Genomic DNA, 22,176 nt, shown 5'->3' with positions numbered 1-22,176 from the left:
TCGGTGAGTGCATACATTGAGATGACTTTGAGTTCTCTTAGGCGTAAGTTCTTGGGGCAAGAGTTTGCAAAAGGTACCAAGTTTTTGCAAAAGTTTATGTCTGACACAACAACTGAAACTTGGTGCTATGTAAATGAAAATGGTGAGAAGTACTTACATGAGATGTTATATGTAAGTATTTCAGGTAAAGATAAAGATGGCACCCGACTTGATCTTGGAAATGGAAATGTAAATATTGAAACTTGCGAACAGCTTGCAAAGGACTTTGTGCAGAAAGTTATTGAATGTGTCAATGATCGTTTTCCAGATGTCTACTTCTTTAATGCAGCAAAATTGTTTTCTCCACAGTTTTATCCAAAAGATGCAAAGCGTTCAAAGACTTCATAGGAGAGAGAGCAAAAAGTGGTAGAATGGTTGGACAGGTTGTTGGGTAAGGTGAGAGGTTATCTTGTAGATGCACAAGGTTGTAAGGAAGAGCTCTTATCATTTTCTGACACACTTTATTATGCATGTGAGGGGATGAACATGAAGGAAGCATGGCAGCTTTTTGCAGCAAATTCTAATTGGCATCGCACTTATCCAAATGTAATGAAATTGTGGCAGTTTATCCTTCTTCTTCCTATGTCCTCGGTCTCATGTGAAAGAGGTTTTTTTAAACAGAATGCTATTAAGACCTCCATACGCCAGTGCTTGAAAGTGGGGACTCTTGAGATGCTTATGCGCATCTCTCTTATTGGCCCAAAGCAAAGTGAAATAGATTGGGATGCAGTCCATCACATTTGGGAGCTAAGAAAATGTAGAAAAGCTGCCATGGATTTGTAGAGATTGATGGTGGGAAGGTGATATGTGATAACGTGATTTGTATTTGCTGGTGTCTCTCTGCACCATTCCGTACAGCAGCACCTCTGAACCCGTACAGCACATGCACCTGCTGTACAACTACTGAACTTGCTGTGCTGTCCACTGTGCCTGCACATACAGGCCCTGTACCTGCTGCTGTTGCTAATGTCATCTTGTTGTACTTGCTGTACCAAATCTGTACCTGCCATTAATACTTGCTGAGGTGACTACCTAGTAGTACCAGCCATAGATACCTGCTACTAAGCAGCTTTCAAAGCTCTCGCTCCATAGTCACCTTCACCTGCTTGCACACACTCATAAACTCTCCCTTGAAACTATGTCATAACCAAAATTTCAAAGTATACATGAAAGCTCGAGTTAACATAGCTACTAGAAAACCACATACCAACTTATTGTCCCCATCAAAAAGCATAATGCTCATAACCTGCAACTTATGTCACAACATGCAGCTTATATCACAACATGCAACTTATTTCTCTTATGATCACAACCTGCAACTCACAAACCATTAGTAATACATCTTGAATCAAGACAAATGTTAGAGATCAACATGATTGGAGCATAAATGAAATAGCCCAAACATCAATACTTTCATGACGAGCATGTAATACCTCTTCAAGATTGACCAATCATGTTATCACATATCACCTTCCCACCATCAATCTCTACAAATCCATGGCAACTTTTCTACATTTTCTTAGCTCCCAAATGTGATAGACTGCATCCCAATCTATTTCACTTTGCTTCGGGCCAATAAGAGAGATGCGCATAAGCATCTCAAGAGTCCCCACTTTCAAGCACTGGCGTATGGAGGTCTTAATAGCATTCTATTTAAAAAAACCTCTCTCACATGAGACCGAGGACATAGGAAGAAGAAGGATAAACTGCCACAATTTCATTACATTTGGATAAGTGCGATGCCAATTAGAATTTGCTGCAAAAAGCTGCCATGATTCCTTCATGTTCATCCCCTCACATGCATAATAAAGTGTGTCAGAAAATGTAAGAGCTCTTCCTTACAACCTTGTGCATCTACAAGATAACCTCCCACCTTATCCAACAACCTGTCCAACCATTCTACCACTTTTTGCTCTCTCTCCTGTGAAGTCTCTGAGTGCTTTGCATCTTTTGGATAAAACTGTGGAGAAAACAATTTTGCTGCATTAAAGAAGTAGACATCTGGAAAACGATCATTGACACATTCAATAACTTTCTGCACAAAGTCCTTTGCAAGCTGTTCGCAAGTTTCAACATTTCCATTTCCAAGATCAAGTCGGGTGCCATCTTTATCTTTACCTGGAATACTTACATATAACATCTCATGTACGTACTTCTCACCATTTTCATTTACATAGCACCAAGTTCCAGTTGTTGTGTCAGACATAAACTTTTGCAAAAACTTGGTACCTTTTGCAAACTCTTGCCCCAAGAACTTACGCCTAAGAGAACTCAAAGTCACCTCAATGTATGCACTCACCGAAGCTATGTCCACAATCTCTTCCTGAAAATACTTGTTAAGCGTATCCAAGTCTTGTAATACATCAGCAAGCATATGAATCACAAAAAGCACCTTATATATGCGTAATTTTGCATACTAAGCAGGTGCTCCCTGCTTCCAAAAGGTAATAATAGCACGCATTAGCGTCACCAAACGCTCCATAACACTCTCTCGTGAGAGCCATCTAACCTCGTGTATTTGCAACACCTCCAAAACCTGTAAATTCATCTTCTGTAATAAATTTTGAAAACACGAGTGCCGTATACTAGACGCATGAATCCAAGAATAGATTTTGTTTGCAATTTTGTCTACATAAGATAAGCATGGAAAAGACTTTGATGCATCAAGTATAGCCAATGCCTCTCTATGGGCAATGCAATGCGTACTGACAAGATGAGGCACAACTCTCTTCAGCTTTGCAACTACACCATCATGGCAACCAAGCATTGAGCTGTCACCATCTGTTGTGATACCTACCATGTGCTGCACATCAAGACCAACATCATCCAAAACCTTCAAGATTGCATCATACTTCGTTTGAGCTTGCCCATCTGGCACCACAATCAACCTTGCAAACTGTGTCTTACAAAAACCCAAACCATGAGAAGACAAAAACGAGATGTAAACAATCAAATGTTTCTCCAAAGATCTGTCTGTAGTCTCATTAATCATCAAGGAGTAAAAAGGACTCTGCTTGAATTCAATGAGCTGACCATTTTGCAAATATTCAGAGATACAAGAAGCAAATTATTTACCAGCCATTCCATTCATGTATGCAGAGTAATCATTTTTTACAGGCATACTTTGCACATCTAAAGCATAAGCTAGATCACAAAGCTTTCTATACTTTTTACACGCCAAGTCCTCCTTGGCTATGAAGTACATTAGCTTCATACATGTGATTACTCGTTTTTTCACTTTACATGTCAAGACTTCCATGTGCTCTTGTATTTTGACCCCTCCTTCATTAACAAAACGTAATGCAGCAAACTTATGTTCAGGAGATCTTTTATGTTTGCGGATCGCACTCATTTGCATAGTTTTACAACCCTTTCCCTTTCCCCATTGTCCCTTCAGGTTATATCGTTCACACCATAAGCACTTCATAAACTCCTTATCTCCACTCACAACATGCTTAAGAAAACTAAACTTATGCAACCATTCTGGCCTAAATTTTCGGATCTTTTCTTTCTTTGTTGATTTAGAAGTATCATTATTACTTAACAAAGTATTATCAGATGATGGCATACCAATCATGTCCATGTCGTCTTGCAATATGTCATGAGGACTTTCCATGTCAATATCATCATGCTCACTGTAACTTGAAGATCCAAAAATCTCTTGCATTAATTTGGTTGTTGATGCTATGTCTCGTGCACCCTTTTCTTGTACTTTGCCTTTTCTATAAGCATCAAATAAAGTTTTTTGCTTCATCTAGTAAAAGTCAACATTTACTAGTAATCAGCATAAGAGACTAAAATATTAATGGTAGCAGGTACTCTAAGTTAGAACAAAAATCATATATGTCGATAATTTACCTTTGTTGGGATTGATGGTGTTTGAAATCCATCAAGAGCAATGAGATTGGCTCGTGACATCTTCGAAATCTCCTGGATGACTGTAAGGCAAATTGAGTCAATTTTCTACTATCAACCATGTAGATATGCTACAGAGAAGAGAAACCTGGAGCAAAGGCCCGATGTGCACCGCCTGTACAAAGAGAGGAATATGTGAAAAACAACAGTACAAACCCTAGTATACCCAAATGTAATGCGCATATGCATACCTCTGACCAGCAATCCAACATAATCACCTATGTGCATGGAAACACAGGGATTTAAACCCTGTTGTGGCATCAAGAGAACATACCTGATACGGAGAAGAGAAACCTGGAGCAAAGGCCCGATGTGCACCACCTATACAAAGAGAGGAATATGTGGAGAATAATATGTGCATGTATACATAATACCACAGTACAAAGTTCAAACCCTAGTGTGCCCAAATGTAATGCGCACATGCATACCTCCGACCACCGGTAATCCAACAGCAGAATCCTATCTTGCCAGAATCAGATGGTTGCGCACATGTAGTCGGAATCGAACCGACCGGCAACTCCCCTAGCAACCCGAGCTGCCTGCATAAGTTTCAATGAACTGTGTGTGTGTGTGTGTGTGTGTGTGTGTGTGTGAGAGAGAGAGTTGGTGAATTTGGTGTCCGCTCCCTGCTGCCGCTGCGACTGTCCTCTAGGGCTTGTAGCTTCGTTTCGCCCTCGCCTCAAGCCTGCAGCAGCCCTCCCCGCTATCTCCTGGGGGTCCCCTTTGTGTGTGTAGGTTCTTCTTCTTCCCGCCTACCACCCTGCTTTCTCCTCTCTTCATCGCTGCGCCTCCTACTACACTTCTATTCCGCGAGCTGCAGCCTGTGTACAGCTGTGTGTGTGTGTGTGTGTGTCAGTGGTGTGTGTTACATACGTGTGTGGCGTCGCTGCTCGACTCTGATCGCCTGCTGCGACTTACCAGTTTCGGATCTTTACTCGCCTGTTGACCATCGCCTAAACCTGCTGCCGTTGAATGTTCTTGCTGCCGGCTGGCCTCCCCCGCCTTGCCTCTAACAGAAGGTTAATTAGTCGCCTGTGTGCATAATGGAATCGCCTGAGCTGGCCATTTACAAGCGTCGGAAAGCAATGAACACCTCGAATTTGGATGCCATGTCTTTGATTAAGGAATGCCTGCATGAGGATTTCGAAGAAGCAAGATGTGCTTGGGAAGGACCTCCTCCAGTCACAGAAGTGCGTATTCCGGTGCAGGAGCTCATGGATCCGGTTGCACAGTATGCATTGAATGCAGTGATTCTCTTTTTCCCGGGCAAGATGCCTAGTGCACAGGATGTGGGACAATGGGTTGATTTCTTGCTTAAGCGTCAAGCAGTCCGGGGTGTTTATTTTGGAGCAAGAGGATTCTATGAGGTATTGTTAGCAGACATGGAAGCTAGAGATGCTTTGTTGGAAATGTCTCCCCTCTTCTTCAATACGCAAATGACTCATGTTCTTCCCTGGGCTCTTACTAAAGATTATCAGAGCCTTATTCGACATAAGTGCCCGGTTTGGGTTGAAGTGGTGGATTTTCCTCGTACTTGGCGTCATTTTCTTCCTTTGTTGGCTGCTCAATTGGGCAAAGTGATTTGCCCCCCCAAGTTGGATGCCAATACAAATCGTTTTTGTATTCTATGGGACACTGATCTTCCTGCTCCTATGGGCATTACCGTTGATTCTGGGGACACAGTGGTCGGAAAGCGACCATTCAAGCTTAAATGGGGGAAATTTGCCAATTCCTGTTTTCGCTGTGGCAAATTTGGTCATATGCAATCTGAATGTTCTGAACCAAATCTACAACCCCCTCCTTCGGCTGTCCCTACCCCTCAGACTCCTCCAGTGAAATCTTCCCCTGAGGCACAATCTAAAGGTGCTTCTGCATCCACATCAACAACTGGACTCAATAAAGGTAAAGGGAAGCAGTCTCAAATGCCAAGTGTTCCTGCTTCCCCGAATATCAAAGACAAGGGCAAAGAGAAGCTTCCTGCTACTCAGGCGTGGATAGTACCCAAGAAAACTGTCAAAGCACGTACTTTACCATCTTCTCGCAATTATGTGCCCCCCTTGAAGAATGTTGCTCAGCAAAAACTGCCTTGTAATGATAACTCTTCCCTAGCTCAGGCCTGGGATAAAGTTGTTCGATCCTATAAGGAAGTAGTTACAGGGGGCACCGCTTCAACGTCGGAAGGCCATCGCTTGTTTCCTCCACATTCGAGTTTTGATTTGGCAGCTGATGTTTCTGCGACAGATGCGGATGTGCCCATGGGCACGAGTTCTTAAGCTTTCTGTTGGTTTTCTCGCCCACTGTATATACCATTTAAGATGCATAGTTCTATACAGTGCTTTTCATATAATGTGCGCGGATTATGCAATCAGGATAAATGGAGGCTAATCTGGCACTATGTACATACTTGCAAAGCAGATATTGTTGTTCTTCAAGAGCATAATCAGCATAATTTTGCCGGGCAAACTTCCTATTTTGCAGGATATTGGATAGCTTATGCAGGATCCGCTGGATACTCTGGAGTGCTGATGCTTGTTCGTCATGAATTATTTCCCATGTTGGTATTCAATGATCCAGCTGGCAGATGGATGGTCGTTCAATGTATTATCAACGGGGAAGTTTTTGAGTTTGGTGGGGTGTATGCATACACAGCCTCTACTGACAGGGCTCGTTTGTGGCATGCCATCTCCTCTTATTGTTGGCGTTCTAATGCATTCCTTTGTGGCGATTTTAATAATGCTCCAAATCATGTGGATAATACTACTGGACATTCTCACATGCTTCATGTGGAACGACAAGCTTGGGATCTCTTTCAGCACACATGTAATGCCTTGGATTTGTGGCCTCTGTTGCAAGCCAATGATCCAGGATTCACATTTCAGCATAACGCTCGATCAATGTATCGTGCTCGTCTGGACCGATGGTATCTCTTTCACATGCAACAGTATGATGATTTTGTATGTGATATGTGGATTGATTACTCCTTGTGTCTCTCGGATCATGCTCCGATATGCTTGAAAATACAATTCGGCTCTTGTTCTGCCAATGATTCATTAACTAGAAAGAGACTCCTCCATGTCAATAATGCTTATCTTAAGCATGAGGTTTTCCGCAATCTGATTGTGGATATTATTTCGCCATTGATCTCTCAAATGCATGTTGATATGGACACAGCATGGTTTCGTTTTGTTATGCGGATTCAATGTGTGATCCAGGATTATGGCAGACACTATTTATCGCATTTCAGAGAGCAAGTTCAACAGGCCAAAGGCACTTGTCAAAGTTTGATGCATCTGGCTAACACTTCATCCCTTACTGAAACCCAGATGACAGAGTTGCTTTCTGCTCGTGCTTTGTTGCATCGTAATGATGAGAGAAAATTGACAAAGTGGCAGACTAGAGCTCGCCAAAAAGCTATAGCGGATAAAGGATGCACTTCTAAACAATTCTTTCGTCATTTACATCTTTCTAGGCAGTCTCAAACTATTAAGAGGATTAAACTCCCGACTGGTGATTGGACTACCTCTCGTGTGGAGCTTGCACGGGCCATGGAATCTCATTATGGCAAGATTTTTGAGGCCTCTTCTCTCACGCAGGAAGGTCGAGAGGCTCGTCGGTTGTTTTTATCTCGAGTTGCACCGATTTTATCGGCGCAGCAGGCTCAACTTTTGGAAGCCGCCTTCACAGAGACAGAATTGTATGCCAGTTTGTGTGATTTGGGTCGTTGGAAATCTCCCGGTTGGGATGGCCTTACTGTAGAATTTTTCTTGTCGTTTTGGCAATACGTGGATCAGCCACTATTGTTAATGATAAACAGGGCATGGGAGCAACAGGTTTTGCCTTCATCTTGGAAAGAAGGCTTGCTCAAGTTGATTCCAAAGCAAGCACTTTGTGAAGAGTTCTCGCAATGGAGGCCGATTACACTCATGCCTGTGGTTTATAAATTGCTTGCTAAAATGCTTGTCAATAGACTTAAAGGGTTTCTGCATGATGGTTTGCATCCATCTCAGTATGGCTTCATTCCACGAAGGCAAATTACTGATAATTTAGCAAATGTCATCATTGGCATGGAGTATGCGAAATACACTCGACAAGATGTATTGGTCATGCAGGTTGACATTGAAAAGGCATTTGACACTGTTCTTTGGGATTACATTGCAGATACCATGCTTCGGCTGGGATTTGGGCCTAAGCTATCCTCTCTGGTTTATTTCTTGTATGCTGACAGTACCTCTGCCGGTTTGTTGGATGGTTTTCTCACAGATCCTTGGCATTTGGGACGTTCAGTAAGGCAAGGTTGTCCTCTCAGTGCTTTGCTTTATGCGATTGCTACTCATCCCCTGCTTATGTATTTGGAATCTTTGACTTCGTCTGGAAGATTGCAGGGCTTGAAATTACCCTCTGGGAAACATTTTATTGCGCAAGCTTATGCAGATGATTCTCTCTTTATGCCTCGCAATCACCAAGATGATGTGGAACAAATTATGCACACTCTTCATTTGTTTGGATTGGCAGCAGGCCTCAAAGTGAATTTTCGTAAATCCAAACTATTGGCTCTGACTGAGTGTGATTGGCATAAGCTGCTTTGGCCAGGCGAACTTGTTCCTCCGAACATTATAGTTCGTCATTTGGGTTATCCGCTGGGTTGGACTGTATCGGCTACACGGAAATTGGATTGGGTAGCCGAGCGCTTGCACTCCAAGTTGCATTATTGGAAGTTGTCCACTTGGCCGCTTCATGTGCGTTTGAGAATTGTGCAATGCATTCTTGTAGCTTATGTGCAGTTTTATCTACCTTTGCTATATTGGTCTCAATCCCGCTTGAAGTCCCTTATGTCAAGTATATTGGCGCATTTCTGGCGCACTTCATCTCGTGGAAAGGGCCTCAGATTGTTATCCATGGACAAGTTATGCTCTCCTAAGCGTCTTGGAGGCCTGAATATTTTGGATTTGAGACGTCATGTTTTGGCTAGGAAAGCTATGCTTTTGCCGGTTTTGTTGGATCAGCAGCAACCCTGGACTCTCATGGTGTCCCATTTGTGTCGGCATATTGTCACGCCATTCTATGGTCATTGGCAACCCACATACTGGGATCTTATATGTGGAAAACTTGAAGGACACATTCCGGGATGTCCTTTCACTTCTTCTCTCATTATTGATTGGAAGGAAGTTACTTCACATATGATATGGCATGGTTCCCGATCTTTGATGGGCAATTCCCTGCGGCTAGAGAGTTTGCATTGGAGTCGTGTATTTTCTTCCACTTTGGTTGACCGTTCACCTCGTCAGGCATATTTTCTATCTCAAAAAGGAATTTGTCAGATACATCAGGTGGTGGATGACACAGGTCAGGTTCTTTCTTTCTCTGTTGCGGCGGATCGTTTTCAATTGGGATCCCATTATTCTCATCTTTGGACAGAAATTCAGCGGATGATTGCTGATATTTCTCCTTTACCTCGCCTGAATGTGGATTCCCGTCTATCTGATTGGAATCTTGGAACCACTGCTATGGAATGTATTTCAGCTGGGACAGTTTATGCCCTCTTGCAATCGGATGCATGGATAGTCAGACATGGTAATCAGCTATGGTCTCTCTCCAAATCTTCAATGTGGTGGAAACGAAAATTGTTTCGCATTTGGAAAAGTCATCTGCCTCTTAAAGAACGCCTGTTCTTGTGGCGCTGTTTGGTTGGTGCTCTTCCTGTTGGTAGCTTGTTACATGCACGTCATATTGCGCCTTCGCGTTGTGTCCGATGTAAAGCTACTGAGGAGACTGTCCCACATTTACTATGGGGTTGTGTATGCTCCAGATCGTTCATTCGCCAGGTCTCGACTGCTCTTCGCCTTCGTTTCCCTTCGGGCATTTTTCACAGATGCTTTTGGCTTTTTGGGGTGTTACAAGCATCGCAGTCTCAGTTTGCAGTATTTTTCAGCTGGGTCCGATTCTGGGTCTTTTGGACCATATGGCATGTTCGGAACAACCTCATGTTCCAAGCCAATGACATTGTTCCCTTCCATTACTTCAAGTTCTCGCTTGGTAACGCGCTTCATTTTGCTTATGATGCTGGGGACATCACTCTTGATGCTTATAGGATTTACTTTGATTGCTTCTAGGTGGTGGAGCCTATAGTTACTTTTCTTTTTTTTGGGTTTTCCTCGCTTACAGGTTTCCCACTTGTAAATGAAAAGTGTGATCTTTTTGGTGGGTTTTCCTCGTTTTGAGGTTTCCCACTTGTAATTAATGACATTGAGCTTTACTAAAAAAAAAAAAGTGTGAGAGAGAGAGAGAGAGAGAGAGAGAGAGAGGCCTGCTCAGGACTGCAGAATCGCAAACTCGTGCATGCTGCTTCTGGTGCCGTCTCTTTCTGGGCAAAAGGCCTGGTTATCGTCCCGGCCCATCACCGTGCTCACTGCCGCGTTTGCTTTTCTGTGCCACAACTGAGGCCGGCCCCCACGGGCCACCGGGGCCTGCGACTCGCAAGTAGATTGGGCGAGCCGCCGAGCGTCGAGAGAGCTCAGAGCAGGCTTATCTTTGTTGGTTTTTTTGACCACACCTACAGGGTATATATATATATATATACCCTGTAGGCTGTGACGCCGAGCGTCGAGAGAGCTCAGAGCAGGCTTATCTTTGTTGGTTTTTTTGACCCCACACACACACACACACACACACACACATATATATATATATATATATATACCCTATGAAGCCTACGTCATTTATATGGGTGTCCTTTGAAGCCTTATACATATAATTGGGCTTCCTCGTGAAGCCTGGCTGCTCGTTTTGAGGCTTCATATGACGCTTCAAATGGCCTTGGACGCCCAAACGGGCGTCAATTTTAAGGCCTGCACATCAGGCCGTAACTCTTGTCAACCACCAAAATTAACTTATTCTTTATATGTGCTGGCAAACTAAAAGGTTAGTGACAGGTGTGCAAACAGAAAAAAGAGGGGACAGATAAATGCTAAACAGGTTTGCAGTACCATATTTGCAGAGGTTAAAGTGCAGAAACACTGTTACTTCACTGCAAACACCACCAAAAGCAATTCTGCAAAATTAAAACAAAGTTTAAACCGAAGTGCCAAGTCTTTGTCTGCAAGGAAGTACTACCTACATATTAAGGGGAAAACTCAATAAATCCTACAGATCTTTCACTTTTCCAATGATTCAACAAGATAATGCTCTAAGCAGTGGATTGGGTCCTTCACATCAAAGAAATTCATCAAAAGCATAAATGTACAGCACAACAAATGCAGATCTACTTACTGAACCTCTGGTCACAGGTTGGACTTTATGAATATTTGCCTCCTGCCGTAACGGAGAATTAGTCTGTATCATAGAGATTTGGAGAGCTCCCCTAGCTTTTTTTTCATCTCGAGCTTTATTAAAAATCATAGTAAATCCTTCTGCTGCAGCAGGATTGTTAACATCCCAGTCACCAAATCTTGGAAGTGCAGCCATAGCTCTCTCTGGCTGCCAAGTTAAAACAAAGATAAACAATATTATAATGAGGAGGTAGCAACAGGAAAATTCATTTATAAAAATGAAAGACTGAAATTCAACATCTAAAGTACCTCCACAGCAGTTTAAAATCTTTAAAACCTTTTATATACCTTGTACGGCTAGAGTATATCCAATATTACAAGTTCAGATTGTTGATTCTTTAAAACTTCATCCATTAACATCCACTGCGTAATTTCTTCTTTAGAAAGGGCACTTTGCAACCACCTATGCAACTTTACCCTATAGCTTTCATAAGTTAGTCAATCCCCCCCCCTCCCCTCCAAAAAGAAGAAGAAGAAGAAAAAACAACGAAACAAACTGGAAAAGATTGTGTACTAAAATAACAGCATAGGAAATAACCTACTTCAAAAATCCTGCACATTACATACCCAATCTCTAGAGGGTGTGCCTGGTGTAGATAATGCAGCTTCTTCTGCTTTTCTAACAATTGTGGGTGAGGCTGATCCAAGTCTCTGCCATGGATAAGCTTGAGGATGCACAGGTGATAGACTCATATGTCTCGTCCCAATTACATGTTTAGATATTCCATTTTGTGGACTCAGCCCAACAGAAGTGGCTCCTTGTGGTATCTCCCCTGCTTTGATACTCAGAGCTGCAGATTTTCTGCCAGGTAACTTCATAGATATAGGTTCGATAGGTCGAGATGATTTGCTGTCTGCCCTGCTTGTCCGTCGTCTGTGTTGAGTATAGGGTCTTCGAACATGGTCCTCCATGTCATCCTGTCTTTGATGCTGAGTACATGGATAAAATAGAATTTTCCTGCTTAATATTATTTGAAACATCAGGTTAACCAAGAAATGCATCTTGGTTTACAGCAGGATCATTGGGATTGATGATAATAACTCCCTTTGTTGCACAGGCATGATCAAAGATTTTTGTATACGGCACATGGTCATTTGGGTCCCAATTTCCAAATTTGGGAACATGGTTCGGTCGTCTCTGCCACCAAAAGAAAAGATGCTCTCTCTCTCTCTCTCTCATCGGATAGATCAATTTGGTCTCTTGGGATAGTTTCCTACGCCGTTAAAAAGTTCTCGTCTCTTCTCTCTTCTCTCTCAATAAACATATTTGATGTGACTTTTGATGGGGAGCCTTTGGAAATGGTCAAATCGTATAAATATCTAGAACTGGATTACTACAAGTGGCAGGTGTGGAAAGAAGAATCTTGGGGGCTTTAAAAGCTTTGTATAGCTTCCAAAATAAGTGTAGAAAGCCACACCTATGGAATTGGGAAATGAGAAAAGTTTCTATACACTATGCTTGTATAGACAGTGATCCTTTATGGATGTCCAGCATGGGCTCCTTGGCTCTCTGGACCTATCGGAAAATAATAGAAACCCTACATAAAAGATTCCTCATATGGGAATTGGGGGTTAAGCATCAAATACCTTACCCCATCCTACTGGTCTAGACGGGTACGTTACCTCTCAAAGGCGAGGCATTATATCAATTCATGGCTTACCTCAACAAATTTGGGAAGATGGATGCCAGCAAGATACCTCACGAGGCACTAGAAACTACACAAACCAGGATGGCACCGAGATGGGATGAAATGGATGGAATTATGGGGTATAACACATGCTGATATACCAGAGGATGCGTGTGAGATCAGGGAGTTAGTGACACAGAAGGTCCTACAAGAATTATGGCAAGACCCAGGTGCAAAAATGCAGTTCTACAAACAGGGAGTTAACCAAATGGACAGCTATGGGATGCAAAATTTCATTAGGAAAGACATATCAATGTTGAAAAGGCATCTAATATGCAAAATGAAAACCAGATCACATGATCTAGAGGTGGAGAAGGGAAGATGCGCAAGACCTACAGTCCCAAGAGAAGAAAGAATAAGCAAAATATGCCCCACCGGAGAGGTGGAAGATGAGCATTGTGTCGTTCTAAGATGTCGTGTCTGTGCTCACATCAAAGAAAGATATGCTGAAAACACGGGCAACCTGAAAAATCTATTAGAGCAACCAGCTACTTAGCTGGGAAGTTATCTAAAAGAAGTTTTGAAACACTGCAACAAGTTATTTGAACTTGCACACAAGGTGGCTCAACTAGTGCTCACTCCATAGCAAGTCTATAGTATTTTCTTTCACCGGATGTAAAAAATCACTATTTGTTGATAGTGGTCACCAATCCCATAGATCTTGAAGGGGCTCAAGAGGAAATACAATCATCTCTCTCTCTCTCTCTCTCCCTCTCTCTCTCTCTCTCTCACCGGATGCTACACGAGGATACAGAGACATCCCCCTACTCAGTTCTCTACCCAAATATTGTAGAGTTTTCCAAACACGGAGAGGTCCTCCTTGTTGGGGACTTCAACGCGAGGACAGGCTCTCGACAGACATCCCTCTTGGATTTCCACTCAGACCCGGTCCTATTACCTGAGATGGACATAGAGGATTCGAACTTCCCCCGATCCTCAGCCAATAGCCAAGCACTCGTCACTGCCTATGGATAGTCCCTCCTGGATCTTGGACACATACACGATATGGTGATTTACAACGAGATGGATCGGTGGCCTACATCTAGCGGTTTGACATGTTTCCCAGATGGAGAAGGAGCCAGTGTTGTTGATTATATCTTGGGATCTCCTGCTTTAGTCTCACAAATCACTAATTTCCACATCACGCCCCCACCCCCAAGAGCCGACCACACAAACCTTTTCTTCCATATCTTGGCCTCTAGAGCTCCCCCCGGTTGCTCCCCACCCCCCACCACCTATCACGACATCCATTTTGACCACCACAAACTCTCTCTCGACTATTCAGCCCATCTCACTTATCTCCTCAGACACACAGACACCATTCCCTCCCTTGATGACCGTGCCGCTTTCATCACTCACTCACTCCACAATGCAGCCTGCCACATCGTCCCCTACACCACCCGGCCCACCTGCCCCCCTCCAGCTGGCTCTACCCCCTGCAACAGTTGGTACTACGACGAGTGTAAAGCCATGCGCCACACACTTAGATTCACGACCCAACCGAATGCTAGGGAGCACCGTCACCTAGTCCATTGCAAGAAGCTTGCCTTCTTATGCAAGAACGAGGACACCCTACTGAATATGCTTTTAAGTAGCAACTCCAAGGACTTCTGGAGGAAATTCCTAGAACGACAGACCCCACCCCTCTCACAGACTCCTCCATCTAGCACTCTTGTGCACATACCCTCTATGATGTTCCAGGCCAACCACCTCCCGACCTATCTGACATCCCCTCCCCTACCTCCTACACCCTATTCACCCCCAAAGGGGTAACCCACGCAGTACTCAAGCTTCATAACGGTCGAGCCAAGGATCATGAGGGCTTGTGCACCGAGTTTATTCAACACCTCTCGACCGGCCATGCACCGAGAGCAGTTCCTTTTCGCCGGCGACCCAGTGGAGATAATTGGATCCTATACATACTTGGGTGTTCTCTTCTCAGGACCGATCTTCACGATGCTCCCGACCATGCAAGCTAGGTTCAACAGAGGCTATGCAACACTAGCTAGGTTGGAACGATGATGTTACCACTCACACTTTCAGGACCCGCGGACCAAGTCTCTTCGCTTTGATTCTTTGGTCCGCCTAGCAGGCATGTACGGCAGCTCTTGTTGGGGGCCCAATCTCTCAAATACGGAGTGGGCACTAGTAGAGCGCTTACAAATATTGATGTTTGCTCGGATGATCCGCAGCAAACCCTCTGTACCTCATTAGATCTTATTAGCAGAGTTCGGGGCCTCTCCACTGCAGTTGGACGCCGCCTTCCAAGTTATCATGTATCTATATAGGGTTAGAGATTTTGGCTCTTCATACGACGGCCGCCTTCAACTACCATGGTTAGCTCTCTCCTCCTCCATGACTTTATCTGCTGAGGAGGACCAGCGATGTTGGTACATTTGTCTCACCAGCTGGTTCATACGGCTTGGCCTCGACTTGGAGCGGTTGCCCCCCTTTCAGTATAGTCTCGATGCTCCATCCTCCTATGCCTCTGCCACTGACCAAGAGGTCAACCAAATTATTCGAGAGGACCTACTCCAGCTCCATACCTTCAAGACATGGCTCCTCCCCCTCGAGCTTCTTGTGAAGCTCAATTTTTACCACCAATACTGCCTACATCTTTCACATGAGGGCTTCATCATTCCCCCGGGCTACACACAGGTACATCTATCGCATGCGCTCCGGATCTCCCTAGGCCAGTTCAGGGTCTCATCACACCGATTGTAGATTGAGAGCCGACGCGCGGAGGGTATCCCTCGGGAGGGCCGCATATGCACACTTTGCGACCTACAAGAGATTGAGTCGGAGGAGCACTTTGCCCTCAGATGCCCCATATATTATGCCATTCGAGGCAGGTACCACTGCCTTTTCCATGATGGATTCGCAGACTCTATAGTACTTGGACTAGCGGTGCCTAGCAGCATTCATATATGAGAGTGACTCACTTCCAAGATACATCCCTTAGGGCTCAACAGCGCACTCAGCCTACATCACCAGATATCTCCCAGCGGATCATCACCAACTTCTTCCAGCCATAGGACACCTCTCCTCTGTCTAGTAGAAACGTAGATGTGAGCGAGAGCCTGAGCTTCGACAGCTACGACCTCAACCAGACACCCGAGTTCGCGACCTCTTGTCTATGCTATCCGACTGCCCGACCGGGGTCACTATTGCTTTTATTCGCCGTAGGGACGAGTGATCGCCAGCAGGCAGTGCAACATCAGAGGCCAATCATCCATTGCATAATTTTTTTGACCTACCTAACGGCCCCTCTGTGATTGGCCTTTGACGACCGCCCTACCTCTTTTTTTGTATCATCAATTTTGTGTACCATTTTTTTGTATCATCTTGAGGTAGATAGACATTCTTTGTATCAGTATCAATATCAGGACTAGACCCATCATCCTTAGATATATTTTTTATTTTTATTTTTATTTTTGGTAGACACGGTCTGGCTGGTCTGCTTTGAGACCACCACCGTCATGTCCATTGTATCAATCACCTTTAGTCTCATAGACCTTCACGGTCTCCTGAAGACTCTCTCTCTCTCTCTCTCTCTCTCTCTCTCTCTCTCTCTATATATATATATATATATATATATATATTCGTGCGATATGCCTTCGAAGCATCTTGGGATTGTTCCCACCATCTAAAAACTGCTCTTCTCTTCTATCAGGATTCATGTGCTCAATCATTATTCATATATTGCCATAGCCCGAGGGGACTTGTAAATTGTATGGAAAGGTATCAAGCATCCCTTCTCTAGTTATATCAAGCTCAAGAGCCTCAGAAAACACCATGCATGACTCACAGCAATTCCTGATAGCTGCAGTACCACAACCCCTGATTGGTCCCATTGACACTGTCAAGATCATTGGGACAAATCACCAAGGAGGAGGTGACAAGATCACCAAGAACATCACACTTCATCTTGAAGGATTCAGCCAGCACACAGCACACAACTGACCGACTTCAAACGTATTCAAAGCTAGTATATCAATTTTCTGATGTACTACTAGCAGCAGTAGTAGTGGATATAGATGAGCATACAAGTTCCTCTCCTTATAGTTAATGGGCGCCATGCAGAAACAGTGGATAATTCTTCTCTATGACTTTCATATTCACAGCTAATCTTTAGTAGACTTGATTTTAGTCTTTTTAATGAAATGCACAAGGTGCCCCCAATCGCAACACTAGGTTCTTTGCATACTCTTTGGTCTAACTCTTTAGGCACTATCAGGCAAGTGGTTGTGACAATGTGACCTTGGCGATGGACTTCACAGCTCCTAACCACTTAAATCAATGACATGTGGCACTGGTAAGGTCTGCTCCATCACGACAGCTTGACCTCAACTCCCTCTTGCATGAGATCACCAAGGAGGAAGGAGTTAAACATGAACGAGACAGGGAAAAATGGAGTACACCAAAAGTGGAGGAAGCACATTACATTGCAAGAGAGAAAGCACACCAACTATTGAAATGATAAGTACTAGTCATCTTAATACTAGATAAGGCGACATGGCACCCATGCTTTTGTGGAAAAGATATAGCCAGCAAATCCTACCTCCAACTGATGCACAACAGGTGGATGCGGCCTCTTGCTGCGCAACATCAGGTAGCATACATGTAGCAGCCATAGTTACATAGTACCCGCACAAGTTAAAATTTGACATAATATCTAATGCATGTATGTGGTTGTACTTTTGCTTTATCCTCATGTAACACGCGGAAGCTCTGGGGAGTCTTCTTTCAGCCCTAAACACTCTTGGAAACCTTCTGATGCAAAAACGCACCATCTGATGCAAAAACGCAAGTAGAGAGAGAGTAGAGAGAGAGAGAGAGAGAGAAGTGCTGGAAATTCAGTATATACTATGGTACAAAAAGGGTACATGTCTGTAGCCCTTGGCTGCCTTCTTGAAAAGGTGATAACACACCAAAATTCAGTCCCAAACTAGGACTCCTACTGACTCAAACCCCTAGTGGGCTGAATGAATAAAACCTTGAGCAAGAGGGGCTATTTATAGCCCTTGGACTACATGGGGAACTGGCCGACTGCTGGTCGGCCAGTTCATATATTCATAACTCCCTTTTTTTAATGCCGCCGACTGGTTATACTTCATGTTCTTGATGCGCCTGCTGCCCACACTTTGCCGACGTCAGCCGACAGCTCTTCTGGCAGCCAGCACCCTCTCTCCTGCAGCAGCCGACAGCCACCTGATCCATGCTTTGCTCCAAGTCTGCTCCATGTCCACCTCAGATGCTACGCCTGAAGCTCCTATATTCTGGTTCTACCTATCTTCTACTGGTTCATGGTTTTGCCTCTTCTGGATCTAGCCCTGAGAATGTCCATGGCATCTGTGATGCACATGACATCCCCCTCTGCTAAACTTGATGACGGGAATCCAACCTGCTCTTGGATGACTGTCATCATCCCAATCCTGTCTTGAAGTCCCTCTGTCATCATCCATCCCTGGCAAACCTTTTTCTCTGAAAACCCGGCCTGTTCTCCAAACCACTCTGTCTCTGATGAAGATCTATGCATCTGGTCTTCCTCTAGTCCACAATCCATTCCTGCCCTGACTCTGAACACCGTCTTGGTCTTCATTCCGGGAACTGAGTCTGGCACTCTTACATCACCCTTGGAGGATCAACCTCCCTTGGGACCGTTACCTGAGAACCTATCTGGCTCACGGAACTGCCATCCCCATCTGGCACTGTGGAACACCACCAACAAACCTCCTGGGAGTTCTTGCCGCTTCTGTGCTCCTCGCCTTGGGCTTCAAATCCGTGTACTTTCCTGTACCTTGGACCTTCACACCATCATCTGGGATTGAATCAGTGTTTAGCTTTGCTGAGCCTGATGCTCTGATACCAATGTAACACGCGGAAGCTCTGGGAGTCTTCTTTCAGCCCTAAACACTCTTGAGAATCATCTGATGCAAAAACGCAAGTAGAGAGAGAGTAGAGAGAGAGAGAGAGAAGTGCTAGAAATTCAGTATATACTATGGTACAAAAAGGGTACATGTTTGCAGCCCTTGGCTGCCTTCTTGAAAAGGTGATAACACACCAATATTCAGTCCCAAACTAGGACTCCTACTGACTTAAACCCCTAGTGGGCTGAATGAATAAAACCTTGAGCAAGAGGGGCTATTTATAGCCCTTGGACTACATGGGGAATTGGCCGACTGCTGGTCGGCCAGTTCATATATTCATAACTCCCTTTTTTTAATGCCGCCGACTGGTTATACTTCATGTTCTTGATGCGCCTGCTGCCCACACTTTGCCGACGTCAGCCGACAGCTCTTCTGGCAGCCAGCACCCTCTGTCCTGCAGCCGACAGCCATCTGATCCATGCTTTGCTCCAAGTCTGCTCCATGTCCACCTCAGATGCTACGCCTGAAGCTCCTACATTCTGGTTCTACCTATCTTCTACTGGTTCATGGTTTTGCCTCTTCTGGATCTAGCCCTGAGAATGTCCATGGCATCTGTGATGCACATGACACCTCAAGTAGTAACCAATCATCAATGCTTTAAGAGCTCAATAGTGTTAGGGTCCCAATATATATTTGCATAAGAACCTGTCTTTGAGAAGCATTAGTGAAGATGGTGGGACTTTCTTCCATGAAATAAGACAGAAAGACCTGCTTCAGGTGGGCACCATGCAGCCTCTGGTTCAAGAGGCATGACAGCTGCCAGTGGGTGACAGAAGAGTGAACAAAAGTACATTCACACCAAACGAAAAACAAAAGTAACAAAAGGTAATATAAGGCGAAGGGGAAGGGGAAGGAGATCAAGGCGTCACCCATGTCTGATGTAGTAGAGGCTGGCTTGTCTTCACCCTCCAAACTGGCAGCAAAACAACTGTAGGATTATGCGTCTTCTAAATCTTCATCCTCGTCTTTGACTCTCTATACACACAATTGTTTGATCATGAACCTACACTTAGTATTATAACAAGAGTGCCAGATGGTCCAAGAAACTTGTTTTTGGATAGGAGCTCTAGCCAGCATTGATCGAGAGCACAAGCTGTCTTCTCAGGAACAGTAAGTTTATACAAGGCATTCCCATACTTACTAGGAACCCTCTATGAAGAGCATGGTTGCAATGGTGGAGTAATGAGCTACCATAGGTGTCCCCTTCTACCTCATGTGTGACTCATGGCACAATCATTCTGGGTCATGCCTTGTGGATGAGTTTTGAGGTGAAGGGTACTAGATTGGGGATACTTAACATCTATGACTCCACTAAGGTAGACCAAGCTACATTGGTGGATGCCTTGCCAGCTATGCACTCTCAGATTTGTGGGTGGTAACTTAGACCCTAGACGATCAGTGAAGGAAAGGATCTTGATAACATCACCGAGGCTTGGGAGGCATACCTCTTCATACAAGTGGCTGGGATAGCTAGTGGGAGCCATAAATGGCTGGCAGCCTTGACTTCGCATAGGACCTCAAGAGAGAGGGGGAGGTTTGTGGAGAGATTGGATAGATTGTATGTAAATAATTGGGTGCACAAAAGGGGGGGGACTGATATGCTTGCTCACACCTAGTCTTGAGGGTGGACTAATGAAGTTGTGTTTGTAATATGTGAATGCAGGAGATCAGTCCTATCGCTTGTTCTCGTAATTCAAATGCTGCGCTGAGCCTCTCGCCTCCCACCTTGATCCACTGCTACCTCCCTCTTCTATTCCTCGCGACTTCCTCCATCCCTGCCCATTACCGCTGTGGCTTTGCCTGCGCGCGTCCTCCCTAGATTCGCGCAAGATCTCCTAGCTGACGTGGGGCGTTTCCTCCAGGCGCACTTCTCCTCCTGCTGCTCATGACATTCTTGTGCGCTGTTCCTTGGGGCTGCATACTTTAGTCTGTTGCTTGCCAAGCTTGTGGCCTTTCCGTCTAGATGCTTGCTGCATCCTTTGCTAAGACAGCCACAACTATCAGCTCGCAGCAGTCTTTGGGCGGGTTCTTCAGCTAGCAAGGGCCTTGGGTGCAGGTGGTTCAAGATAACCTCCCGATTCTATCAAGATTCCGTGCAAGTGGCATTCCCGGCAAGAGTTTCACAGCAGTTTGCTTCGTCCTATCTCCCCCCTTCTTCCTTTCATCCTCGTCAATCCCAGGCTGAACCGACCCTCCCTTCACTGTATCTACTTGTGCTTGCAGCCCTTTCTTCTCTTCAGCGGGATTCTCGGTTTGTCCTATCGGTATGGTGGTGTCAAGCCCGGACCTGGAGGCCCCTCAAGACCCCCCATCTCCAATTGCCTACCGTGTTACTTTGACAGAGCAGTAGATTGAGTGGTGAAGGAGCTCGCAGCCGACCACTCACGCTCAGCAGTGTATGGGCGTGTTGTGGGCTTTTCCCCTTCACGTGCTTTAGACCAGCCTCTGCCTGGAGGATAGCCACATTACAGAGGCGGCACTCATGGGCAAAGGCATCTTTATGCTCAAGCTCTCCACAGTGGAGTGCGCGAGCAGTCTGGTGGCCCACTCTCCCATCACGGGGGATGGGAAGATCATGTCCTTCGTACCATGGTACAGGGGATTCAGAGCTTCAGACTTTGACACCTAGCTTCGTATTCCCCGTTCTCCAATTACGCTTATGTTTCCAAGATTGGCAACAACATTGAGGCCGTGTCCCAGATTTTGGAGCCCACTTTGGCTGGGTCATGCACGATACCTTTGCAGACATTGTTGCTAGCATAGAGGTCCCAAGGGTTCGGGTTGCGGTACATGATGACCCTTCTTTGATTCAAGGAATCCTTGAGATTGAGACAAACGTGGGGGTTCTCTCCCAGAGGGTGGTCATCTCACGGGGCAACCCAATTAGTGCGTACGGTGCCATGGTTTTGGGCACCAGGCTAGGGTTTGTCCTCGTTTTAGCAGTGAGCCGCCCCCAGCCATCCAGACACTGGTTCGCAGGGCAGGGAAGGGTGCGGAGGCGCAAGAATCCCCCTCCTGTGGTGGAAGGGGGTTGGACAGAGGTTAAAAAGAAAAAAATCCCCCCCTCATGATTATTCTCCTAAACAATCTACCTCATCAACCTCACAACAGCTGTTCAGGGACACAGCCTCTTCATCATGAGTTTACACCTCATCTCCTAGAACGGGAACAGGTTTCACTCCTCAACTACCCGTGGTCCTAGGAAGTTGGTTTTGAGACAGGAGTTGTAGCCCGACTTGGTTGGTCAAATAGATTTGCTCTTGTTACAGTAGCACAAGT

The 22,176-nt window shown here is 44.9% G+C and overlaps 1 protein-coding gene, 1 long non-coding RNA gene and 1 pseudogene across 2 annotated transcripts; 1 reads left to right on the top strand and 2 right to left on the bottom strand.

Annotated features, from left to right (window-relative positions):
• Positions 1-1,458, top strand: LOC147630815 (uncharacterized; annotated as a pseudogene).
• A 1,156-nt stretch (positions 1,459-2,614) lies between these two features.
• Positions 2,615-4,037, bottom strand: LOC147630814 (uncharacterized). The gene is made up of 3 exons (XR_015267445.1): positions 3,898-4,037; positions 3,610-3,793; positions 2,615-2,935 (listed from the first exon to the last, which is right to left on the bottom strand). It is a non-coding gene; the product is annotated as an uncharacterized LOC147630814 (long non-coding RNA).
• Positions 4,038-11,163: 7,126 nt separating this feature from the next.
• On the bottom strand, positions 11,164-12,459 carry LOC147630813 (RPM1-interacting protein 4-like). Its single transcript, XM_086809922.1, has 3 exons — positions 12,292-12,459; positions 11,847-12,209; positions 11,164-11,427 (listed from the first exon to the last, which is right to left on the bottom strand). Exons 1-3 carry the CDS (start codon positions 12,457-12,459, stop codon positions 11,164-11,166), a joined length of 795 nt encoding a protein of 264 aa, XP_086666048.1.
• Between the last annotated feature and the right edge of the window lie 9,717 nt (positions 12,460-22,176).

This window comes from Cibotium barometz, chromosome 15 (assembly GCF_041138505.1).
Source record: "Cibotium barometz isolate CiBa-2024 chromosome 15, ASM4113850v1, whole genome shotgun sequence".
Lineage (NCBI taxonomy): Eukaryota > Viridiplantae > Streptophyta > Polypodiopsida > Cyatheales > Cibotiaceae > Cibotium > Cibotium barometz.
The sequence above is the reverse complement of the archived record's forward strand: the minus strand, read 5'-3'. Positions and strand labels throughout refer to the sequence as shown.